General features: G+C 40.6%; 1 protein-coding gene across 5 annotated transcripts in view; it reads right to left on the bottom strand.

The window, feature by feature from the left end:
* Window positions 1-21,626, bottom strand: part of LOC310930924 (suppressor of tumorigenicity 7 protein homolog) — a 54,708-nt gene extending 33,082 nt beyond the window's left edge. For 4 of the 5 annotated variants that reach the window (XM_083893988.1, XM_083893989.1, XM_083893990.1 and 1 more), the window contains exons 1-2: window positions 21,526-21,624; window positions 6,645-6,680 (exon numbers count right to left, since the gene is read on the bottom strand). In XM_083893988.1, the coding sequence (XP_083750114.1) occupies window positions 6,645-6,666 (22 nt within the window). In that variant the 5' untranslated portion in view covers window positions 6,667-6,680; window positions 21,526-21,624. Of the gene's footprint in view, window positions 1-6,644; window positions 6,681-21,525 lie in introns of all 5 variants that reach the window. The other variant, XM_083893992.1, reaches the window with a different exon arrangement.
* Between the last annotated feature and the right edge of the window lie 1,180 nt (window positions 21,627-22,806).

The following is a 22,806-nucleotide window of genomic DNA, read 5'->3' as shown; positions in this document are numbered from 1 at the left end:
ACTGCTGCTGTAAGAAAAAAAAAAAAAGTCAAAAAAAAATTTGACACGTGGACCTCGACAATCGACTCTAAAAATGTGTGAAATTCCCAACCCTAGTGAAAACATGCAATGCATTCTGGGTAGCCCTTGCTCCCAAGGGTGGTCTCGGAAAATCTCAATATTGAGGACGATGCAGCCCTTAAACTTGCCCCTCAACTTAATTTTTTCTGAGAATGGGAACAGCACTTGCACTAGAGGGAGTGAGCATTTTTCAGATTGAGGGTTAAGCAAGGAATTGGAATTCACCCTTTTTTTTTTGCTCTTACAAAGATATTACTGGAGAAAATTATATCACAGATTTTTTAAATTATTGTTCGACCCTGATACTGTCAAACATCTACTACAACTACTACTATTATGAGCATCACTGGAGGATTAGAAGGTGAAGTGCCATTCTCTAGAGTCTCTGCACAGAGAGGCTGAAACATTACCATTTGCTTTCAGCCAACAGAGAGTTTCCCACTTGCTGCTTTGATTAGATGAGTGAGTGACCTTGTGGTCACAATACACTCTGTTAGTTTCTTCAGCTTGCTAACATAGTAGAGAAGGAGGACGGAAGAAAGCCCAGTAAAATTAAATGGCTGACAAGGTTAGCTGCACTTTTATGTTAGTGTTTGAGCATGATGATGACAAATGCTGTGATTCCCTCTATGAGTTCCCGCTGAACTGATTTCATTAACGATGTGCGCTTCCTTCAAGATCCACAAAGAAGAATTATCACGCAGTGGCAGTCTTCACTCATGGCATACTCCATGAGTGACAGCAATGTTATCTGTACGGCGGAGAGTGCGATTACAATCACACAGAGGAAGTACGCTCAAAACCTTAGCCTCAGTTTTAACGTGCAATCACAAGTCCAGGTGAATTCAACAAGTAATCCCACTGTAAAAGCAGCAGCTGTTTAATTAACACCTGAACAACATGCACCATCAAATTATAGTCTTTGTGATTTGTTTCTCTTTTTATAGAGGGCCGACAGCAGATTAGTCATTTTCTTTGTTTTTTCAGCCCCCCCCCCCCTCGATGTAACTTCATTCCTTCACCCATCCACACCAGAAGGTCCAACATCAAACTGATTAACTGATGTCAGTCAGACACGTATTATATTATTACTCGTGCCGAGTTTTCAAATGCTTTATCATCGCTGCCGTCAGGCCTCTTACCTACCATGCTACTGGAGGAAAGGATTACCAAGGATGACTATCAATTTTCATGAACTAAGATGTACTGGGAGCTCCCTAGATTTTATTTTTATCAAAATGCCTTGTGCGCCAACATTTGCCGTTTTAATATTTGGGCATTTCAATAACAAACATTATTTTAATTCCTGGCTTTATGTTTTGATGTACATGAAAAATGTACTCTCAATGAAATCCTCCAATATCCATAATAAATGAGGCGAGTGTGCCGACACTGAATTTAAGAGCAACGAATGATCTCACTGCCTTTGGTTCTGGCCAAGTCTATGATCATTAAACTCAAGAGTCTGAGCTCTGTTGCTGTTGGCACAGGCTGTGCATCGCTGTCAAGTTATGGATGGCAGCAGGAAAATGGCAGTATTCACAACCCTTCTCAGATCCATATATGGAGATACTGAGTAACTGAGTAACTGAGTGAAATGACTAAAAATGATGTAAAACCATTCCCAGGTTTTCAGAACTTTATAGAGGTCTGAGCACTGTGGTACAGTACATGGCTAAGCACTGATATGACTGATTAACACAGGACATGATCCAATAAAACAACCCAATTTGTAATTTCTTAAAAAAACGAACAGGTCCGGATTTGCAACCTGGTCTGACCAAGGGTCTTTCTCTATGGAGTTTCCTGTGTGTCCTTGGGGTTTTTATTTTCCGGTTTCAACCAACCATCCATAAACATGCACAGGTAAATTGGACACTCTAAATTCACCGTAGGTGTGAATATAAGAGTGAATGGTTGTGAGTGTCTGTGATGGACTGGCGACCTGTCCGGGGAGCACCCCACCTTTTACCCTATGTCAGCTGGGATTGGCTGCAGCATCCCTTCTGTGACACTCATGATAAATGAATAAATGAATGAATAAAGAAAACCAGGCTTAAATTGTACTTTTGGCAAAGCACAGCTGACGGGGCTGATCAGTGCCCTTCTACTGTTTTACAGAAACTAACAGTGATGGTTTGGGAAAGCTTTATGTTTAACTTAATCCACTAAGGCATCTATTTCAAAGATCAACTCCACAGTCAAAGACTTTCATTCTTTTGATTTTTTTAAGGTTTCCTGAAATACAGCACATCAATGTGTAAAAAAAAAAATCAGGAATTCTAACGCTGTTCTTTCTTTGTTACCATTTCCTCAGTAGTGTTCTTTGAATTGTACCCTAGCCTATGACACAGCCTACTCTGTATGTCAACATGAGCAAATTACTCAGCAAGAGCAAATGGTGGTTCACTGAAACGTGATATATTAATGGTGCAGATACTATAAATAGCCACAGAATATCAAACGCTTTCCAGAAGTACGCTGTGCAGCATCAAGAATGGGAACATCTTAAGTATGGATGTCTCCTATCAGAAACGGGAAAATCTCCACCTTAAACTGAATGATCGGATACATCACAGCTTCCACATCAAGCATCTGCGTTTGGTGTAATGATCCATGAGATAATGTTCTTTCTTTTATAGAAATAAATAAATAAATAAAACAATAGCTTTCCTTTTGGCTTGCTCAACTTCCAGCCACTATATGAACTGAAGATACAAAAATAGCAATAGTCAGCAGTTACCACAGAAACCAACTCGTTCTCCCATTCTTATGGGGGTTACCACAGCAACAGAGACAGCTGGTTGCTGTCAGGGAGCCGTTTGGCTTTCATCGTATGGCCATTGTCGGTTAGCACCTCATTCTGCTCTTACCCGGTGCAGCAGGGTTAGCAAACACAACCTGGAGATTCCCCAGCAAGACCATTCAAAGCCCATTAGAGGCAGCTTATCACTGCATTTCAAGATGATTTGATCTCGTCAGTCAATGGGCAAAATATATCCAGCTTACAAAAAGATTTACGGTCAGGGCTGAAAAAGCACTTACACAATGTGGGAGTGATATGACAAGGTATGACCCGCAGCAATGAACATACACTCAAAACATGGCAATTCCATTTCCCTGAGCTCATCCTTATCATAAGGCATGGAGTTGGCAATCAGACATTAATCTGACATAGATTTAGTCTGGTCTAAAGTTAGTGTATCATTCAGCTCTGAGGCTTAGGCCTGGGACACCCAAGGATATACTTCCATTAGATGGACTGGACTTAATGATTTCAAACACAAACTGATGTAACTGTACAGTTGACGTAAGGAGGGTTTATCTTGCAGGAAATCGGCAAACCAGTGCTTTCAGAAAACATTCTGACCACTTTACTGTTTTTTTTAAATTATGCTATCTGGTGCTAAATTATTTTTTTCATCAATCCTCAGCAAGTGGAAGCTATAGCAAATTTATTTGAAAGGACAACACTTCTGTCACTGTTTGTTGTGTACTAATGATAATGTTAAAATGGCTTTTAAAAGGGGGGAAAAAAATCAATACCACTTTAGACAGAAATAAATCTCATTCTACAGAGGAAAGTGCAAGTAGTACTATCCTGCTCTTTGATACAACATAAAGGTATTTAAAGTGACATGTCCTTTAGTTCATAGGGCAGAAAACTATTTTGGGAAGTTTGAGAATAACGGGTACATGTTTTACAATAACTGTAACTGCCAAAGTTATTTGTGTATTTCTTTTTCTCACTGGATGAAAAAGGAGAAACATGTTGTCAGTGGTTCCCCTGACTTTTAACTACCTCCACCATTTGCCACAATGACAAGGGGAGAACAGAGTCCTCCCTGAAAGTGCACATTACTCTCCAAACATGAACACCAATCCAAACTGTCAACTTCAGCACACAGGCTGATAGAAGCTGCCTAATTGTTTTCAGTACTGCAAAAGCTGTTCACATGCTTATCTCGAAAGGACTGTGGCTGAGCACGAGAGCAGCGGTTGGGAACTCCAGAGAAGTGAAAGTGAGTGCTTACTCTGGGCTCTACCTGAGACCGGATTTGGCTTCAGTGCAATACTGTGACAATAACAAAGGTACAGGTTCAGCCTCTTGCTCAGTAGCACAGTATGCTCTGGGGGCCAGAAAAGTTAAAAGTGAATGAACTGAGCAACATGACAGCAAAATATCAAGGTTTCAAGGACAAACAAGCACCATGTCCATCAACGTCCATTTTTTTCCTAAATCTGAATTCAAATTACTACCAAAATCAAACTATTTCTTCCTAAGGCCAAAACCTTCATCCCCAGAAAATTATACAAAAACAAAGCTCTCATGAGGCTCAAAGACAAGCAGACAAATGTCAACAAAGACATTCACCTTGGTGAAGGAAACAAAAGAGTGTGTGATGTGACTGAAACACATTAGAATCCCTAAAAATGAATTATCTTTTTCGAGGGAGGTGACACAGCCTCATACAAAAACTGTTAAAAATGTGTCTGAGGTCATTAACTGATGCAGTGTTGGCGGTTAGGATATAAATGTGGATCTGAGCTGATTTCGGGCCAAGTAATTCCAATGAAATGGCCTATAAAAAAGAGGCCACCCATGAGTGTTTCACACTTCAATGGACACTGGGTTTTTGCACTACTCTGTCTTACTATGGCAGCCTAAAAAATGCATGAGATTCCATGAAGCTGCACGGAGGAACAAATACCATCTACTCATACCACTAATACTATTAAGCCATGTCCTGGCATCAGCTGCAAATCATTTCTATCTGCTTAAGCAGAGAGCACAAAATTAAGTGAAGTACAATATTAGTTTAAGAAACTTACTTACTTATCAATGGGCACTGACAAATTTAACATAACCTATATGCAAGAGGTTGGTCATAGCCTGTGATCACCTGCCAAACAGTATTTATCTGTTCAAAACAAAACAGAGCAATAACACACACTTTAGTTTAGTTATCATACAAACTGTTAATGACTGGTTCACACTCATTCATCCGTGTAGTGTGTGCAGTGTACAGTATATTGATGCATTATACAAAATCCTGCACAGCAATGATAATCAGACAAACCCATGTCAAACTGTGCAAAAAACAAAAGGAGAAACTTTCAGCCTTATGCAAGTGCAGGAGGGCAGACTGCAACCTGCTGTAGCTTCTGTGTTAATTGGCACAGGGGGTTCGCACTTATGACACTCTACATACTGTAAGTGGGCAGAATCTATTTTATTCTTTCTATTTATTCTAAATAAGCAATTGATTCCTTTGACCCATCAGCTGCTTATTGTTTTGTTCCATCTAATACATGTTCAATATCCTAGAGGCAGCTAAAATGGCAAACATTAAAATAGAAGCATAAACACCAATCTGTGAGACCTCAGCCCACACACTGTGACGTGTAATTAATTATAAATAACCTATTTCAAGTGGTGATGTAACACTTACAGCTATAGCTACCGTCAACCAGAGATCATGAAAGTGTGAAGCTTGACCCTCAAATGACCTCAAAATTTGGCAAAAATGTAAAATGGACACAAAACCTGAGTCAGGCTTTGGTGGATATCTTGGATGTGATCTGTAGAAAGATCCAAAGCGCTACCACTCAGGTGCATATTATTCTTTTCTTTTATAAAACACAAACAAAAGATTTAAAACTCAAGTGCTCAGTTGGGACATGTTGGGCAGCTCTCCGTCATCTTAATGGGCAGGATGCTAACACACACCACAGCCTGTGCTGGTGCCGGAACACATGCCGGCTCTGAGCTGACATCAAAACAATAAGATACTTTTGGCTATGACCATGTGGCCGTGGCAAGATCAATTAGATCGGCTCCTGGGAAGCAGCGAGCAGGTAGTTGAGTGACCCATAATGGTATTGATCAAAGTGAGAGGTTTTCTTGTAAGAGAAGGGTACAGGGGACTCATCTACACATCAACACTACTCTTCTGAGGGAGGTTAGGAGCTGCACGGTGTCCAAAGACACACGTGCACACAGACATACACATCAGCAGTGCGCTACGTTAGCTTCAGTAGCATCTGTGGCTGCCGGAAAAACTACCGAGACCAAGCAGCGATCTGACAGAAGCAGAGGGAGAAGACGAGGGATGTGGATGCTATTGGAAAGGATGCAACTCTGAGAAAAGCATCCATCTTCTGATTCGTACACACACACACGCGCAAATATGCATAAATATAGACTTCAAACAGTATTCAGCCTGCAGGCATTACGCTGAAGAGGACTGCAAACACACAGACAGAGAATAACCACACATTAATACACACACACATGAGAGTGAAAGAATGCAAGACAGGCACTAAGCTCAGCGTGAACAGCTAGCTGGTAGTTTCCACCCTCTGTGCTAAAATGGTAGAGCCCACATTTCTATCCATGCAATCTGCCACCAGCAACCATGGAGGCAAAACAGGAAGAAGGTGAGGAGACTAGAGGAGGGATGGAGGAATGGAGGAAGCCTGCCAACGTCCTTTTCCTCCTCTTCTTCAGACCGAGCACACGCAAAAACAAAAATAGACATGAACACAGATAGAGGAGGCGGGAGGATGGTGGTGGTACTTACATGAGGACTCTGTGCCGAACATGGCTGGGCCGGGAGCTGTGATGGACAGAGAGGAAAAGGAAGAGGAGGTGGAGGAGAAGGAGGAAAGAGAGGAGAGAGAAAGGGGAGGGTGATGGGGGGAGAGAGAGAGAGAGAGAGAGAGGTTGATGAACAGGCAGCTACACAGCAGGGGTCTTCAAAGCAACACAATGCAGCCAGCCAGCCGTCACTGCCTCCCAGACGTCCAGATGCCCTCGCCTCGCTCTCCGTTGCTGCTTTAAAAGCCCTCCTCCTCCTCCTCCTCACACGCGTGCACACAGCCCCGGCAACAAAAATAATAATAATGGATAAAAAAAAAAAAGCACGAGGCCTTATGGAGCGATAAATCGATAAAAAGATGTGAAATTTAAAAAGCTTTCACTGCCAAGAAAAATTGTGGTCAAATCCAGTTATGAAAACGAGGCTGAATGTGGCTTGATATCTCATCTCTGTCTGCAGTCTATATCCTCCTGCACATCCTCTCCTCTCTGTCACTCTCTCACTTCTCATCGCACTGTAGGATTTAATCATTGGGGGGGTGGGGGAGAGATTGGGAGAGAGAGAGAATGAGGGAGAGGCTTTTCCAAGGAGAAGAGAGAGAAAACAGGAGGCTGAAAAACTCAAATTATGTTGAGGAGCCGCTGCTGCTGCTGCTGCAGCCGCTGTAAGACAATAGCAATGCAAACAGAAGAGAGTGACGTCAGGACGGGGGTGGGGGGAAGGTGCTGTAGAAAGACTGACCAGCTACTGCTGCTAGATGGAAGATGGAGAGAGGGACAGAGAGAGAGAGAGAGAGAGAGAGAGAGAGAGAGAGAGAGAGAGAGAGAGAGGGTGGGAAGATGGTAAGGTGAGAGAAGGAGAAGGTGTCACGGGGAAAAGAGCAGAGGATGGGGGAGAATGAAGGGGAAAAAAGAGGGTGCAAATGAGCTATGGAAGGGCAAATGTGGCGTGAAGAAAAGGGGGAAAGATGTGAGAAAGGAGTAAAGGAGGTAGAGAAAGAGAAAGAGGCGAAGGCAAAGGTGGTAAAATAGAGAAAAATAGAAAGAGACTGGGGGGGCAGATACAAAGGGGGAGGAGGATGGCAGCTGGAGCTGAGGGACATTGGAGAGGAAAAAAAAAAGAGGAGAGGAAAGCAGGCCAATCAAAAAATTTGTGTACACACACTCACACACGCACACACGCACACACGCACACACACACACACACACACACACACACAGGAAATTTCCCCACTGTGGGACGAATAAAGGACTATCTTATCTTACACACACACACACACACACACAGAATCAGTAAGGGGGCAGGGGGCTGCAGTCTGTCAGTTTGACAAATTGAAATAGAGTATGAGGCAAAGCATTGGAGACTGCTGTGTGTTTACCTGCTGTGTTTACACAAAACACACATGCAAACATACACACAGACACACACACCTGGCCATCAGGGAGGCAGAAAACACATTTTATGATGCAATTGCAATATCATCAAACAAGCTATAAATCACTGGAGACATTTCAGATGAAACGCTTCCTCCGCAACTCGTGTCTGATCTTAAGTGAACAGTTAACAACATATGGATTGAATTGTTAAAAATCATAGAAAGATGTGAGCAGTAAAAATGGATCAATCTCTCTCTTTTTTATATATCTCTAATGAGTTAACAAAAAACGCCTTAAAAAGGGATAGTTCAGGTTTTTTGAAGTGTGGATCATTGGAAAGCTCAAATTTCCAAATGGTGCTGCTTTTGGAAACCTGAGCTCTGGTCAACATCTACCGCACGCAGTACAAGCAAAGCAAAGCAATGGATCCACAGTGTAGTTTGTGACTACATTATGTTAGAACTGAATTTTAATAAAATGACAACAAGAGTATTTCTTTGTAATTCGCATACAATGCTAAGTTGCATTTTGTGAGGTTGCAGTGGACTTGGACTGCCAAACTCTTATAGTTCATCCTAGAGTTTAAGTTGATATTTTGACCAAATGAAAAGAAATTGAGGAATGCACAATATTGCATTATTTGCCGTTTTTTGTACAAAATAAATAAACATAAACTATAACATAACAGTGGCTGTAAACCTGCCTACTGTTTTAGTCATTCGTCATATCAGTGGATTATTGTGTTTGCCGATAATACATTTTAAAACCAGGAAACTGCCAATATTGTGCCAATAATATCAAGCATCCGCAATGAAATCCACTACCGTCGTTCCTGCCACAGAAAAATGTAAGGTCACAGTGACCTTGAAAAACCAAGATTAGTCCATCTTTGACTCAATTTGCCACAAAAATAAAGATTTCTGTGGCAAATTTTAAGATATTTCTTCAAAGGATAATCTTGACAATTTAATCTTTTTTTAAGGGTTTCTGCCTCTTTCATGTGCTCTCTGTGAATCCCCCTGTAAGATGTGGCTCTCATTATCGGTGCATACTGTAAAACTTTAATGAACACCGGAGTATGTAGCTTTTAAATGTAATAAAGTGCATATATAACACAGTTACTGCAGCAGGGGGTGCACAGTGAGCCTGTATTCAGCATATGAATGGGTACAGTGTTGAGTCCATACAACAGCCTGCTAACCTAAATAGATGGGAGGTCTGCCAGACGTCATCCTGGGCTCCTTCTGAATGGAGTGAAGCTAGCTAGCATGTGGATTAGCTCAGCAGCTGAATAGAGGAGCGTGTACGGACGGAGGCCTGTGTTCTTTTGTGTAGTCTACCAAGCCTCCCTCCTCCTCTCATGCTTCACTCTCTACTCCTTTTCGCCCCATTGTCTTTGTACTTCACACTTAAGGAGCAGACCCCTACTCTACTCCTGCTAAGAGGTACACTGCCAAAAATATCTACTCGTCAGCTAGTATTTTGGGTTAGGATTTATCTTAGATCAAACTACAGATATGACTGGGGAACTCACACAGCAACACTGACTAAGTATCTGAAGCATTTATCATATCTTCAAGAGTTTTGGATACTTGGTGCACCATTAGCTGTATCTAAATTGATAAAATTAAACATTTGACAATGATCAAATGCATTAATTGCATTGATTCATCAAGGACTGGAGTAACAATGCCAAAAAGTTTGACCAATCACGCAAACCTAAGTAAATCATCACTAATATTATGAAAGGCCTACATCCAAACAAAGAAAATAGTCCTCATCTTGGATGCAGCTTCAAATTTTCAACAGCAAATCACACAGAACCTTCAAAGCCCCCAAACTGCCATTCTACAAAGCTCTACCAACATGTGTCCATGTGATTTAAACCACATTTGTAACTGTATGTGGAGTTAGACACATGACAGAACAAACAGTGGTTTCCCCAAATCCCTTTGAGCACATTCAGAGGTTTCAACCCCTATACGGGGTCTTTTTCATGACAGACAAATTTAAACCAGCTGTATCAAACTGTTTCTCAAAACCCCCTGAAAATGAATGGCTATTTCTCTGTTAGGGCCGGATCATACTTACCATGTTCCGCTTCCACAAAAAGCCACTTTGCATTTCTGCAACACACAGTTTTGCATTTGTACAATAGCAGCAATGTGTCACCAGGAGTTCACCGTCATTTGTTATTTCCTTGTAGACTAGTGCATGTGTAGGTAATAGTGAACTTCCTCGTACAACCTCAAGCAAATTATCATGGTCATGGAACAAAGGAGCGTACCACCAAGTGGACAGGAAAGTGTTGTCCTACAGGGAGCATGCACATTCGCCGGACGTGGCCTGCATGGAATCAGGGTCCTCCTGGACCAATGTGGAAATTGCAAAACTTGCGTCACGCAGACCAAAGCCCTTACAGTGTTTGAGTCACACAAGACGTATATGGTCACACACCATGGCACTGGGTTAAGCTCACACTGACAAACTGATAATTAGGATGCAAGGACATTTCTATTAACAGCAGTGAAGGCCAGGTGAATGGAAGTGCTAATTGAGTCAGACATTGAGTAATGAAACACTGGCATTGTTCAATTAAAGATTTACTTAAAACGGTGTTCCTCACTACATCTCTTCAGCAAAACAGCATTCGTGAGCCATTTGTTCCAGAACAATATACACCAAACCCCTCCCCAGCTTCAATCACAAAGTACCTCCCCAAAAATGCATCTCCTCCTGGTTGCTAGGTAACTGAAAATAAGCACGAGGAGTGTAGCTATCCTTCAGCAAGAGGGAAAAGGAAGAGGACAAATGGAGGAGGAGGGAAAGGGACAGTCTAATATGACACACACTTTAAGGATTCACAAAAGCAAAATAATATTGTGAAGCGTCAATATTTGCATTTTCCATTTGCCTTGAGCCACATCACCTTGAGTGATGTCAAAGATTGAACACTGTTAAGCAGCACAGATATCCAACAAAAAAGCGCCATCCTCCACATGAGGGTCATGGGTCACTGGAGAAAATCTCAGCTGACACAGGGCGAAATGCGGGGTACACCCTGGACAGTTTGCCAGTCCATCGCAGGGCCAACATGCAGAGACGAACAACCATTCACTCTCAAATTCACACCTATGGGCAATTTAGAGCATTGTGGTCGGAAACCCATGCAAACACAGGGAATAACATGCAAACTCCATGCAGAAAGCATTTTTTTTTACCATGTTTACTAGTTTTACTAGAGTTCCATCTCCCCCAGCCAGTGTTCATTTAATTGTAACATTTTCCCTACTTAGTAAATATTTTTAATGAACCCAACACTAAATGATCTTTTCCGCAATTTAAAGCTGTAAACCTTATGTCTTCATTCTTCAATTCAATGATCCGCATTCCTATAATTTCCCACAAAGTCTTGCTTTGAAGTTTCAAAATACTAAATCAAACACACCTCAAAAATTATTGTGTTCACCTCATGTAAATGAGTTTTTTCACTGGGTTTATTGGAAATAAAACACTCCAGCTTTAACAACATCAGAAATTGCTGTAGTTATTTAACTCAACACAGCTGGCTAGTGACTATTTTGCTGGATGTTTAAAAAAAAAAAAAAAAAAAAAGTACCTCAGCCGAGTGTCTAAAAATAGACTGCTATGAGCTCACATCTTCAACAACAGAAAGGTTTTGGCTGTGAACAATATCATGAGCAGATTTACAGCAGTTCTGAACTTAAATATACCTTGAGAATACCACATTGGTCACATATTGCAATGCTGTGTTAACTCTGTTCCTAGTTGAGTGACCATCTTACCATTAGTCTTTTAAAAGGTCTTTAGGCCCAACACTTGACCAAATCGACCAGCGATAGGTCAATCAAATTGCCCTGCATAAACCTTTACTGGCCACGGGCCATCAGGCTATCAATGTTTGGCCCTGTGGAGGCAAATTTTCTGGTGGTAAAATTAGCATAGAAATGGTCAATTCCTGACATGATAAGAGCGAGATGGTGCGAGAGAGGAGGACTATATCCACTGCATTACTATGCAGACAACAGCGGGAATTGGCAGTATTTTAATAATCTTCCTTCTTCCCCCTCAGAGGATCGAGACTACCACAAAAGGAAGGTCAGCAAGGCTTTGATTACCTCCACTATTCAACAATTCAAACGCAGCAGCATCATTGGACTGGTTATCTGGGTCAGGAACGCTGTGACTATGACTGCTGACAACAGCTGGACATAACTGGGACCTAGTTCTGGTTCCCAGGACTGCTATTACTGGACTACCGACAGTCAGTGAAAATCAACAGTCAATTGGTTTGGACAGTGAGACATTTAAGTAAAACTGTTAAAGCAGTGAACAAAACCCCACGCTGGATCTATTACAGCTGATGCTGCAGACTAAGTCTTCTTTGTAAAATGTGTTTCGTGTAATTAGGGCCAGACAAATCACAGCAATCTCTCTCAGAACGGTCAGTAAATTCAAAGATAAAAACTCAGTGAAGTGACAGCACAGAGTTAAAAGCTTGATAACCGACAGGGTGAATGGACTGTTACTTTTGTTGTCCCTTGACTAGTACTACTAATCTGGATAGGTCCAAACAAATCAGACTTGGTGATACAGAAGAGGTTAGCTCATTTGCTTATAAGTCTATCTAGCAAACACTAGCAAACAAGTAGCCAAGTTTCATATCAGTAGAGGGAGTGCATCAAGCAAAATCAAAGTGCAAGAACAAATGTAAGGTGAGAAGAAAGTGATCACAAACCTAACTTTGTCAAATTGACTTTTGTATAAAATTTTAGAGCACTTAGCATTACATTAAAATTTAATCCAGAAATCGATAGGTTTCCCTTGTGCGACAGGGACATTTTCTATGATTTATTTATTGTTAGCAGCAAATTGAACGTGTCGACTAGAGAAAGAGTAAAAGAACAGCATCTTCCACTTCAGTTGCAGGGGAACATTTTGATCAAGTGCCTGACTATGTTTACGTTTCATTTCTGACAGCGGTGCTTACACCTGTTCAAACAGGGGAGTGCCCAGAGCAAGCGGTGTTTGCCTGCTGTCACGAACAAGATCCACAACACAACTCTGTTTGTGATCTTTAACACTTGTCTTCATTCGGATGTAACTATTAGGATGTTTACCCAATCCTTAACATCTCACCTCGACATTTCCAGCAGAGTGAGCAATGAGTGTAGCTTAGCTTCACATCCATCAGAAAAGTAAGAAAGTGATAACCTAAAGTTTTACTGTGAAAATGGGGGGCAAGGCAAAATAAATATTATTTGCCATAGATGGGAAAGTAAGGAACAAGATCTGGGGACTCCCCCCTTTAGCCGTGTTTACACTGAGTGGAACAATAAGTTTGGTACGGTACAGTACGTATTTTTGGTGTTTCCATTCCCTTTGTACCAGAGCAAAATGGTACTGAACAGACCGGGTGTCACATAATGGAAACATGGCATTAGCTTAAATAAATGTCACCATATTTTTGTGCATGAGTGTGGAGCATCCAATTTCTTAGAAGAAATAGAGCGTCATGTAACATTCGTTCAAAAAGCAACAGCCCTACTACTCATGGTCTACTTATCCAATATGCAGGGCCACTGTTTTGGAGTACAACAAGTTGGCAAATTACATGTAGCCAGAGGTATAGAAAATGTGGTAGAAGACGACAAAATAGCATACACTATATATAAAAAAAACATATGATAAAATGCAAACCGTAGAAACAAAGGTGGAACCGAGGACTTAATTTATGAAATATAACTCAGGATTAAAGAACGTACCTTATCCGTGTCTTTTAAAAGCCGGTCTGCTACTGCACAGATTCCTGTTAATTTCTTCATATAGTTTGCCTAGATTCAAATATGTGAAGGCAGTCAAATCTGGAGTTTAAAGAAAGCATTTAAATTCAGGCCAATGGACAGTCATCATTCATCATACTGTTTATGCAAAGCGGGAAGCCGGGGTGAGGAAGGGCGGGGAATAAACCACCTGCTTCGTATTAGCAGCCTCTGGCTATGGCTGTTAGCCTTGTGTGATTAACTCATCTTTTTGACATAACATCAAACATTAGACAGATGTCAGTGTTATGATGTGGTGGAGATACTCAGGTTACGCTTTCATTAAAAAGCAGCCTTCCTGCAAAAAATGCACTCATCATCAGAAAATCAAAATTTCACCTCCTCTGCCAAAATGACACAAAAGTATCTGTGTGCGCAGAGTTTGGTGGAAAGCTATCTCCTTCTGGCTCCTGTGATTTAAAATATTTATAACAGCCAGAGGACAGTGAAATGGTTTTATCATAATGTAAGATTTTACATTACAGCAGCACACAGGTATTCACTGCAGCCGAAAGTTTAAATGTGTTATTTAGTGACTTTGGTGTTTGGAATCTTTCATTCATTGGGTAAACTTTTGGGTACGTGGCTAAAATATGTTTTTTTCTTGTATTCCCACTGACAGCCATGTTTTCATTGGTGGTTTCTTTAGCCCATGTCAGGCAGGTTCTGGAAGCAGGGGTTGGGTTTGGTACAATAAACATTAATTGTGTTTCCATTAGGAATAGCACCAAAATAACTGGCCTCAACCATACACCCTTTTCTTGGGACGCCAGAGTAAAATGGTACGTACAGGTGGAGCTCGACCCATGACAGTCAGCCGAGTCGCAAATGTAACTCTCTTGTGACTAGAGCTGAAACGATGAATCGATGAATCGATTATTAATCGATTACTAAATTAATCGCCAAATATTTTCATAATCGATAATCGGTTTGAAGCTTTTTTCATGATTAAAATAAGATTTCTGATTGTTTTAGCTTCTTAAATGTGAATTTTTCTTTGCTCCATAAACAAAGAAATCATTCTAACTGAATTATTTTGGTTTGTGTACAAAACAAGACATTCGAGAACATTGTCATTTCCAGCTTTGACAAACAAGGATCAAGGTTTTTTTTTAACATTTTATGACCAAACGATTCATCGATTAATCAAGAAAATAATCGACAGATTAATTGATTACAAAAATAATCCTTAGTTGCAGCTCTACTTGTGACCAGTGTTTCTTCAACGCCCGCAGTCTCTTCTCATTTAAAGCTTGATGTCTTGACAGCCACAAACCGAAGAAAACAGCTGGATGTCCTCCATTTACGCATACGTATCTCACTGACACAGGCATCGGGACAGCATACACCCAGCCTACCAACTAAGGGTATTGTTCTCAATCAAAACGGAAGTCTGACCCAGGGCTTTACCGTTCCAAACCAAACTACACCATAATGGAAACACGGCATATGTGGCAGTACCTCATACCACCAAAATCTCAAAAAATCTCAACTATCTCTTTAAGCACTAAGTCTCCAAGTTACTCTTTATCTACTTTGATTTAGTGAGCAGAATTGTACTGCATACCTGGATTCACTTCAGCATCACTGTACTGCATTTACAGGCGATCGCTGACATTTTGTAGAATGAGGGTGCCGACACAGCAGCTGTGACCTTTCTCTCGCTTGGGCAGAGCTTTCACTGGCATCATGGGTCAGATATTAGAGAGTTAACTGCTTTAAATGACCACTTTGGATTATTCCAGGTGCAAAGGTCTAAATGGTGAGCCAGGCTTTCCAAAAGATGGATGATCTCAGTGGATACAGAGAGAAAATGGACTGAAAAACAAACCGATCATGAGTTTTTTCCTCTGTGCAGGGCAGGGCAGTGTTCACCGTCAAAGGTAGGGCAAACATTTCTGGCTGAGATCGAGTTACCAAAGTGGTACGCAGGTTCTAAATAAAGGTTCCTGACCAGTATGATCTGGCTTTGTGGTGAATGTGTGCCGTGTCTGTGAGTCACATCATGCTGCAAACTCACAGGGTTTCCATACACTCCATTGACTTTTAAAAACCAATACTTTTAAATTTGGACTTGACAGTCACACTTGAGTAACATACAGTTCACTATAATGTATGGAAATGTTTACTTTCTCACTACACTGGTACATGTCAAACAAATGTTCCTTCACCTTTTTCAGGCTGGTTTGTCTATTATTCAGACTATTTGCTTGCAGAGCAGTGGGACTACCTTGTTCTTAATACAGAGGTGTCAATGCCATGTCCCAGACTCAGTTTTAGAATCCTTTTGCATTGAAAAAGTCTGAAGGATAGAGAAAAAAATCCAATCTTCAAAGAGATTTCATTTCAATTTCTGATGCATGTGTTAATTCTCTGAGGAATATAAAGCCTTGGAATAATAATGACCTGCAGAAAATGTCTGAACCCAGATACAGGCGAACAGCATGCCAACATTCTCTACTAAAACTGTGAGACACATCATGTGCTATCACTGCAACTGCAGCGCTGCTAAATGGTCACTGAGGACTACTAGCAACGGTTGTATGTTAGTGCAAATTGATCAATAAATTCTACTGCGTGCTCTGACATTATGATTCTTGAGGCTACACATCAAAATAAACGGAGCCTATTCAACAGTCCAGGACCAACCATTGTTTGGCAACTGATATGCTTTAAAATCGCAATAAAATCATACACCTCCCCATTCCTTCTGCAGTCTCCTCCCTTCCATTCCATGCAGATAGGGTTAATTTTATCTAAAGAACACAATAAACATCTGATGGAGTTCAAGTTCAATTGATCAATGTATTTTATGGTAATGGAAAAGGGAATGTATGAATACACATCAGTCACATATTGTGTTTAAAAGAGGAAGAGGAAGTAAAAGTACTTTCACTGCAAGGCCAGTAAGTGATAGTCAGGGTTAAGAGTAGTTCAATCTGACTAAATGCTATAAAATTACCTGGTGCGAGGCAACACCGACATTATTTCCAAGCAAAGTCATATTATGATAACCCTATCATAATATCTAAATCAACATCACACAATGGAAAACATGACACATGAGCAGTACTGAGGCGGTTCATTTGAATATGAAAATATGCTCCATCACCTGTTACGATAATCTATCACGCTACTTCGGAATATGCATGTGTGCATATAAATGAAAAGAAAGTGAATACATCACTTTAGTGTGTTTTATTCTAGAAGTTTGGTGACACTGCACCAACACATCTATCTGCCACTGGGTGGGTAATTCTGGACACTGTGGTTGTGTGGACAGTATAGAGAGTGGATTACAGGATGCCACACACAGAGTAAAAGGGTATTCATTCAAAATTAACCAAGATAACCAATTGTTATAGCCATTGTAACCTTAGTGATGTGCTGCATTTTGCAAGAAATAATAATAATGATATACAATAAGATGATAAAGTGTAATAAATATGAAATATTTTCTTCATAACACAGAAAAACTGAAACTCCAAAGTCAGTACAATGGGCAGGATTTCATCTAGCATTTTATTTATTGGTCAATAATTCCACAATGCCTTTTCATCATAATGTGCATCAATGATGCCCCGTTTACAGCGCCACAACTGAATCTGTAGCCTCACTCATAGGCAGTGGTGAATTGTGGTCTACTGTAATGGGTAAACTGTCACTGCCATGAACCAACCCCATCACATTTGGCTCTAAATCGTCTGTAGAGTCAGGAAAATGTTTTGCTTGCTTCTTTTTCATTTCCCCTTGCTTCCATGTTTACAACTGTGAAGCACCAGCGTGTAGGGACAGTAAAGTGCAACGGTTGGACATGTTGAGTCCAGAGTCCAGACCAATTTTCCCAGGGTCACATAAAAAAATATTCTAAAAGCGTGGGTTGCCAGACCACAACCTAGACAAAGAGTATGCATATGATGACTCGTATTATATTTAATTCATTTTTCTTTTTTATGAAAATGAGGCTAATGCATATCAATGCATATTTTAAAAGAGTTATACAGAAATCCTGTCCCTTTAGTAGGTATACAAGTGATGGGAGATTTTGAGCCATCACAGGACAGTTGAACCTGTTGGCTGTTCTACTACACCTACTCTGCATTCAGGTCCCCTCAGTGGAATGGTTCCCACTCGGGCACACATAACAATGGCCTGTGGTAAAGAAACATGATAAAAGAGGAAAGATTGCAAAAGGAAGTCGGACAATAAAACACGTGTCAATGTCATCGGAGGGTCAGAGATGGAGAGATTGCCTCGCTCATGTACGAAACAAGTGCTTCCGCCTGTGCTCATCTGATAAAAAAAAGAGCACAAGACAGAGAGTGATAATTCAACAATCAGATGTTTTTCTGTGTGATCCTGCCAACTACAGCTATATACTGTGTCAGGTGTCTGTCAAATAGTCAATTCAAGAGTTAGCATTTGCGTACGTACATACTGAAAACTAACACCTTCTGTGCAAGAAGTGACGAGGTGAGAGTCAGCGGCGGCAGAGAAGACACATTAAACATGACACATACAGCTTTAACGCCTGTACTTTCTTCTGCTCAGTCAATGAAACACATGCACATACATGCACACACACTACTATTAAAGAGTCCTCATGCAGCCTAAAGGCTCTCCTGACGTCTCTGGTTCCAGCCAGCTGGCTTGCTGAAAGAGCACATTCTTCCATCTGCAGCTAAGCACAGTCACAGGAGACTCATCACTGGCTGCAAGGAGACACATAATCATGCCAACAGGAGCACTGAGCTGCAGCTCAATGCCCAGCAGAGGCAGACACTGAAGGTCCACAAGGCTAACAAGCAGTGGAAAACCGAGAGTCACACTTAGATCAAAAGGGTTTTTTTCACACATGAAGAATCGCAGTAAAATCAGGCTCGGCCGAGTCCGATCAATCCGTCCTGACTTTTTCATAGACCAAGTCAAAAATGTGAGGCAAAATACAGGCGTACTGCACAAAGCTGGCTAATTTCATGATCGCGTGAATGATGCATTCTGAATATTTGGTGTATCTGCATTGTGGAGTATGAAGAAGCATGTCAATAAGCAGCAGGGTCATTTCTTCCTCTTTTAGCGATACCTTGTATCATTAATATTAACATAAACTCACAGGCCACTTCGTAAGGTCCACCTGTTCAAATATTCCATATAATCAGCCAGTCACATGACAACAACGTAATGCATTCTGGCATGTAGACACAGTCAACACAACCTGCTGTTCAAACTGATCATCAGAATGTGATTTAAGCACCACACTAGAGGATTTTCAAATCTGACTTGATTTAAAAAAGCATGGACCACAGACAACAAACTTTTTAACAGATTTTCAATGTTCCAATCCTGAGAAAGCACTAGACCAGATGATCCAGGCAAGACCCAGGAACCACACACTTGGCGTTTAATCAAACGATTTCAGGGAGGAGATGCCAGGGATTTGGGATCTCACAGAAACACGTGTAATTTAACATGACTGAAGAATACAAACAGACATGGAGGCGGACTGTAACACCTTCTGTGCTGTCGTGTGTGTGATTTTTTGTGCTAAGATACGCCAAAAAAAATCTCTGGATGAAATCATGGCGGAGAAGACAGAATTAACATGGCGTGTACAAGTTACGGTTCTAAACAAGAGTACACAACATCTGTTTCCAGGTTAACTCGCTCTCATTGGTTAATGTTTAATACTTACAATTTGAAGTTGGGAATACTGATGCATCCAATGACATCTTAATCCCTCATACTACAGGATAATCGGTGCAAATCAGCCTAAAATTGAAAGGCCCTCAAGATTGTAAGAAGGGCCAGATCGGGACCGAAATCTGGCCAATTATCCTCTAGTGTGGGTCCGGCTTAACATGGCTGTTGAGACTGGTCTGAATATTTCTACTAAAAACTGCTAATCTACTGGGATTTTCACACACAATTGTCTCTAAGTTTTTCCAGAGAATTGCCTAAAAATAAGAAAATATCCAGTAAATGGCAGTTCTCACAGTGAAACAGTTATCCACATAACCACTAAGTTATGCTGAAGAACAAGAAGAAGGTCTACAGCAGCAGAAAGCCACTCTTCATTAGGTTCACATATACATTAGAATTAGTGTAGATGAGTTGTGGGGTCGCTGTCATCTTTTAATTACTATTACAGCTGCCACAGAAACATATTTTCCATATGATTTATTATCACGTTACCAGAATAAGCTTATGGGCATAATTAGTTCATAGCTTAGAATTTAATTTCCCTACATGACTGACATTTACTTTTTCTTCTATTACAGTATTGTAATGAAGGCTAATAAAAGAAGTGACTCAGCGAGATAGATGCACAGAATAGATCTCCATGGCAACGTATGTGCTACTGCTTTCCCGAGCCATATGGCGGGGCTGAACAATAAATCCTTGTCTAATTGAAAATGTCAGTTGAAACAACACAATTAGCAAATCACAAGGGCAGCAACTCATTTGTTCAATTTTGGATTATTCCGTTCCACGCCAAATAAAAAAATGTAATACGTAAATGTCTGAAGCAATTTTTATCGCATGCACCAAGAAAAAAGCACCGGAAAAATTATTTCTTTGCATTTTTTATTTAATTTACTTATGATAACAATAACGACAATCAATTTATATATATATATATATTTTTTTTTTTAATTAAACCCTACAGTATTGCAGATACAGGCCTCTACCAAACGGTTGAGACGTCTGTTCATAATAAACCTGCTTTGCATAATTCATAAAGTAAAACATTCAGAACAAGTGACATTAAGTGTTAGTGACTTTTCAATGAGATATAGTGACTTAAAGTGTGGTCGACCAAATGGTTGAGTAGTACCTTAAAGGGTTAATATTTTGATGGTAGCTCATGCTGCACCTTGTTTAAACGCTAAGCCTAGTACTAGCACTTTAAAGTTTCTCAATATTAATTGCTCAGGGACATATTTACAGTAAGTTAATATGATATTTTATCCTTTAACAAGTTTAGTGTAACCTCTAGACTGGTTGTCTTTAATTTCGTTGTGTGTTGCTCATACAATGAGAATTCAGATTTCTGATTCTAACATGATAAATATCGACTTGACTTAAAAAGTATGCGGGAAATTCAAATTACAACGAGTCAGTCAAAAAAGAAAATGCAATTAGATAGTTTACTTAAACCGTTCAGCCATGATATAAAGGGTTAATTAGACAAAGGTCAGTGAAAATGTAGGTTTATAGAAGCAGATTATCTGTTTACTGACAGAAATGTTCCACTTGAACAACAGCCATGGAGTGACAACACCAGTAACGCACGACTGACACTTAAAAGCCTGCAGCGCCTCATAAACATCACTATTACAACAATAGAACGCTCTGCTCTCCTCTCGACTGCGTGTATAGGATGGAAATTAATACGTACGAGCCAATAATAAGCCACTGATACTCTATTGAGAACTTAAACGTTAGCCGCCACGCACGCTCCATGAAGACTTTCCATTTAAAAACCTGGCTACGAGTTAGCCACTCACTCTGCTAGCTGCGGGGTAGCTAACGCGAGCTAACCCAAAACTTGTAATGTTGCTAAACATTACGGGCAAAAAGTTTCTCAGCAGACATGGAGGCAAGTGTCGGCAAGAGGAGAAGACACGTGGAAGACGAGCTTACCTCAGTTTGTGTGGGTGCGAAAGCCGGTTGAAGCCTCACTCGTAGCTAGCATTTCTCCCAACAGCAGTTCAACATGTGTCTAGTATCCAGCAGCAGCGGCGGCGCACTGTGTGTGTGTGAGAGAGAGAGGGAGCGTGTGTGTGTGTGTGTGTGTGAGTGAGCTGTGTGTGTGTGTGTGTGTGTGTGTGTGTGTGTGTGTGTGTGTGTGTGTGTGTGTGTGTGTGTGTGTGTGTGTGTGTGTGTGTGTGTGTGTGTACTCGTTTTGCTCCCTCCGTAGGACCTTTTCTGTATACTCACCTTGTCAGGACCACTAGTTCTCAGCAGGACCGTCCCAGTCCTGCCCTAATGACACAGAACCCCATTTCTCACTCTTTGGCTAAAGTTTAAAGTGTGGTTCCGTTAAATTCAGGGCTAGGTATTAACTGGTTAGCTATGGTAAAACTGTCCAAATGAATGAAAAAAAATGGAAGTCAAGGCAAGTGTCCTTGCAAGGATAGCTGCGAAAACCTGTGTGTGTGCGTGCACGCGCGCCGTTGTGTGTGTACGTGTCTGTTTGTCTTAGCTAACAGTTAGCCATCTGCTCGCTTAACTGTGCAGTTAGCGTGTCCCGCCGCAAGGTGTCGCTGTCGCTGGTTTACCAGTATGACAACAAGGTGAGTTCAGCCACACACAAAAAAACATATATACCCCAAATAAAGATTTAGCATTTTTAGCAACATATTAAGCTTGCCCAATACAAAATATGAAGTGGTCAATTGTTTGAAAATTGGCCCAAAACAATACTGGTCAAGGAAGGTAGGTAGTTAGGTAAGTAAGTAATTTCTTCCTTTGTCTGTGAATTATACTCATTAAAAACATGTATAACTAGCAAAGGTATTACCATTTTAAAGACAGAAGTACTTAAAACAGTCTGTGCACTTGTAGTAATGTAGTGAATAAAATGCTTTTCTTTTCCCCTTTTGGGTGCCTCAAAATTATTATTTTTAACCTTGTTCTTATCTAAAATGTGCTGTTTTGTTGTGATATCTTCTGAAAGTGGGATCATTAGCAACTTAAATTTACTGTTCTCATCATCTGTTGACTCCATACAATGAATAAATGCAATAAAACTCACCTTTCTCCCTATATGTGGACACAGTGGTGTTACTGTGTTTTGATTCAAAAAATAATAATAATAAAAAAATACTGAAATATAATGATACAGTTGGTAAATTGGATATATTAAAAATATTGGTCCATTTACAAAAATTAGATTCCCCAAGTCTTTTTCAAGCCAAATCA

This window comes from Microchirus variegatus (assembly GCF_963457635.1).
Source record: "Microchirus variegatus genome assembly, chromosome: 8".
Lineage (NCBI taxonomy): Eukaryota > Metazoa > Chordata > Actinopteri > Pleuronectiformes > Soleidae > Microchirus > Microchirus variegatus.
The sequence above is the reverse complement of the archived record's forward strand: the minus strand, read 5'-3'. Positions and strand labels throughout refer to the sequence as shown.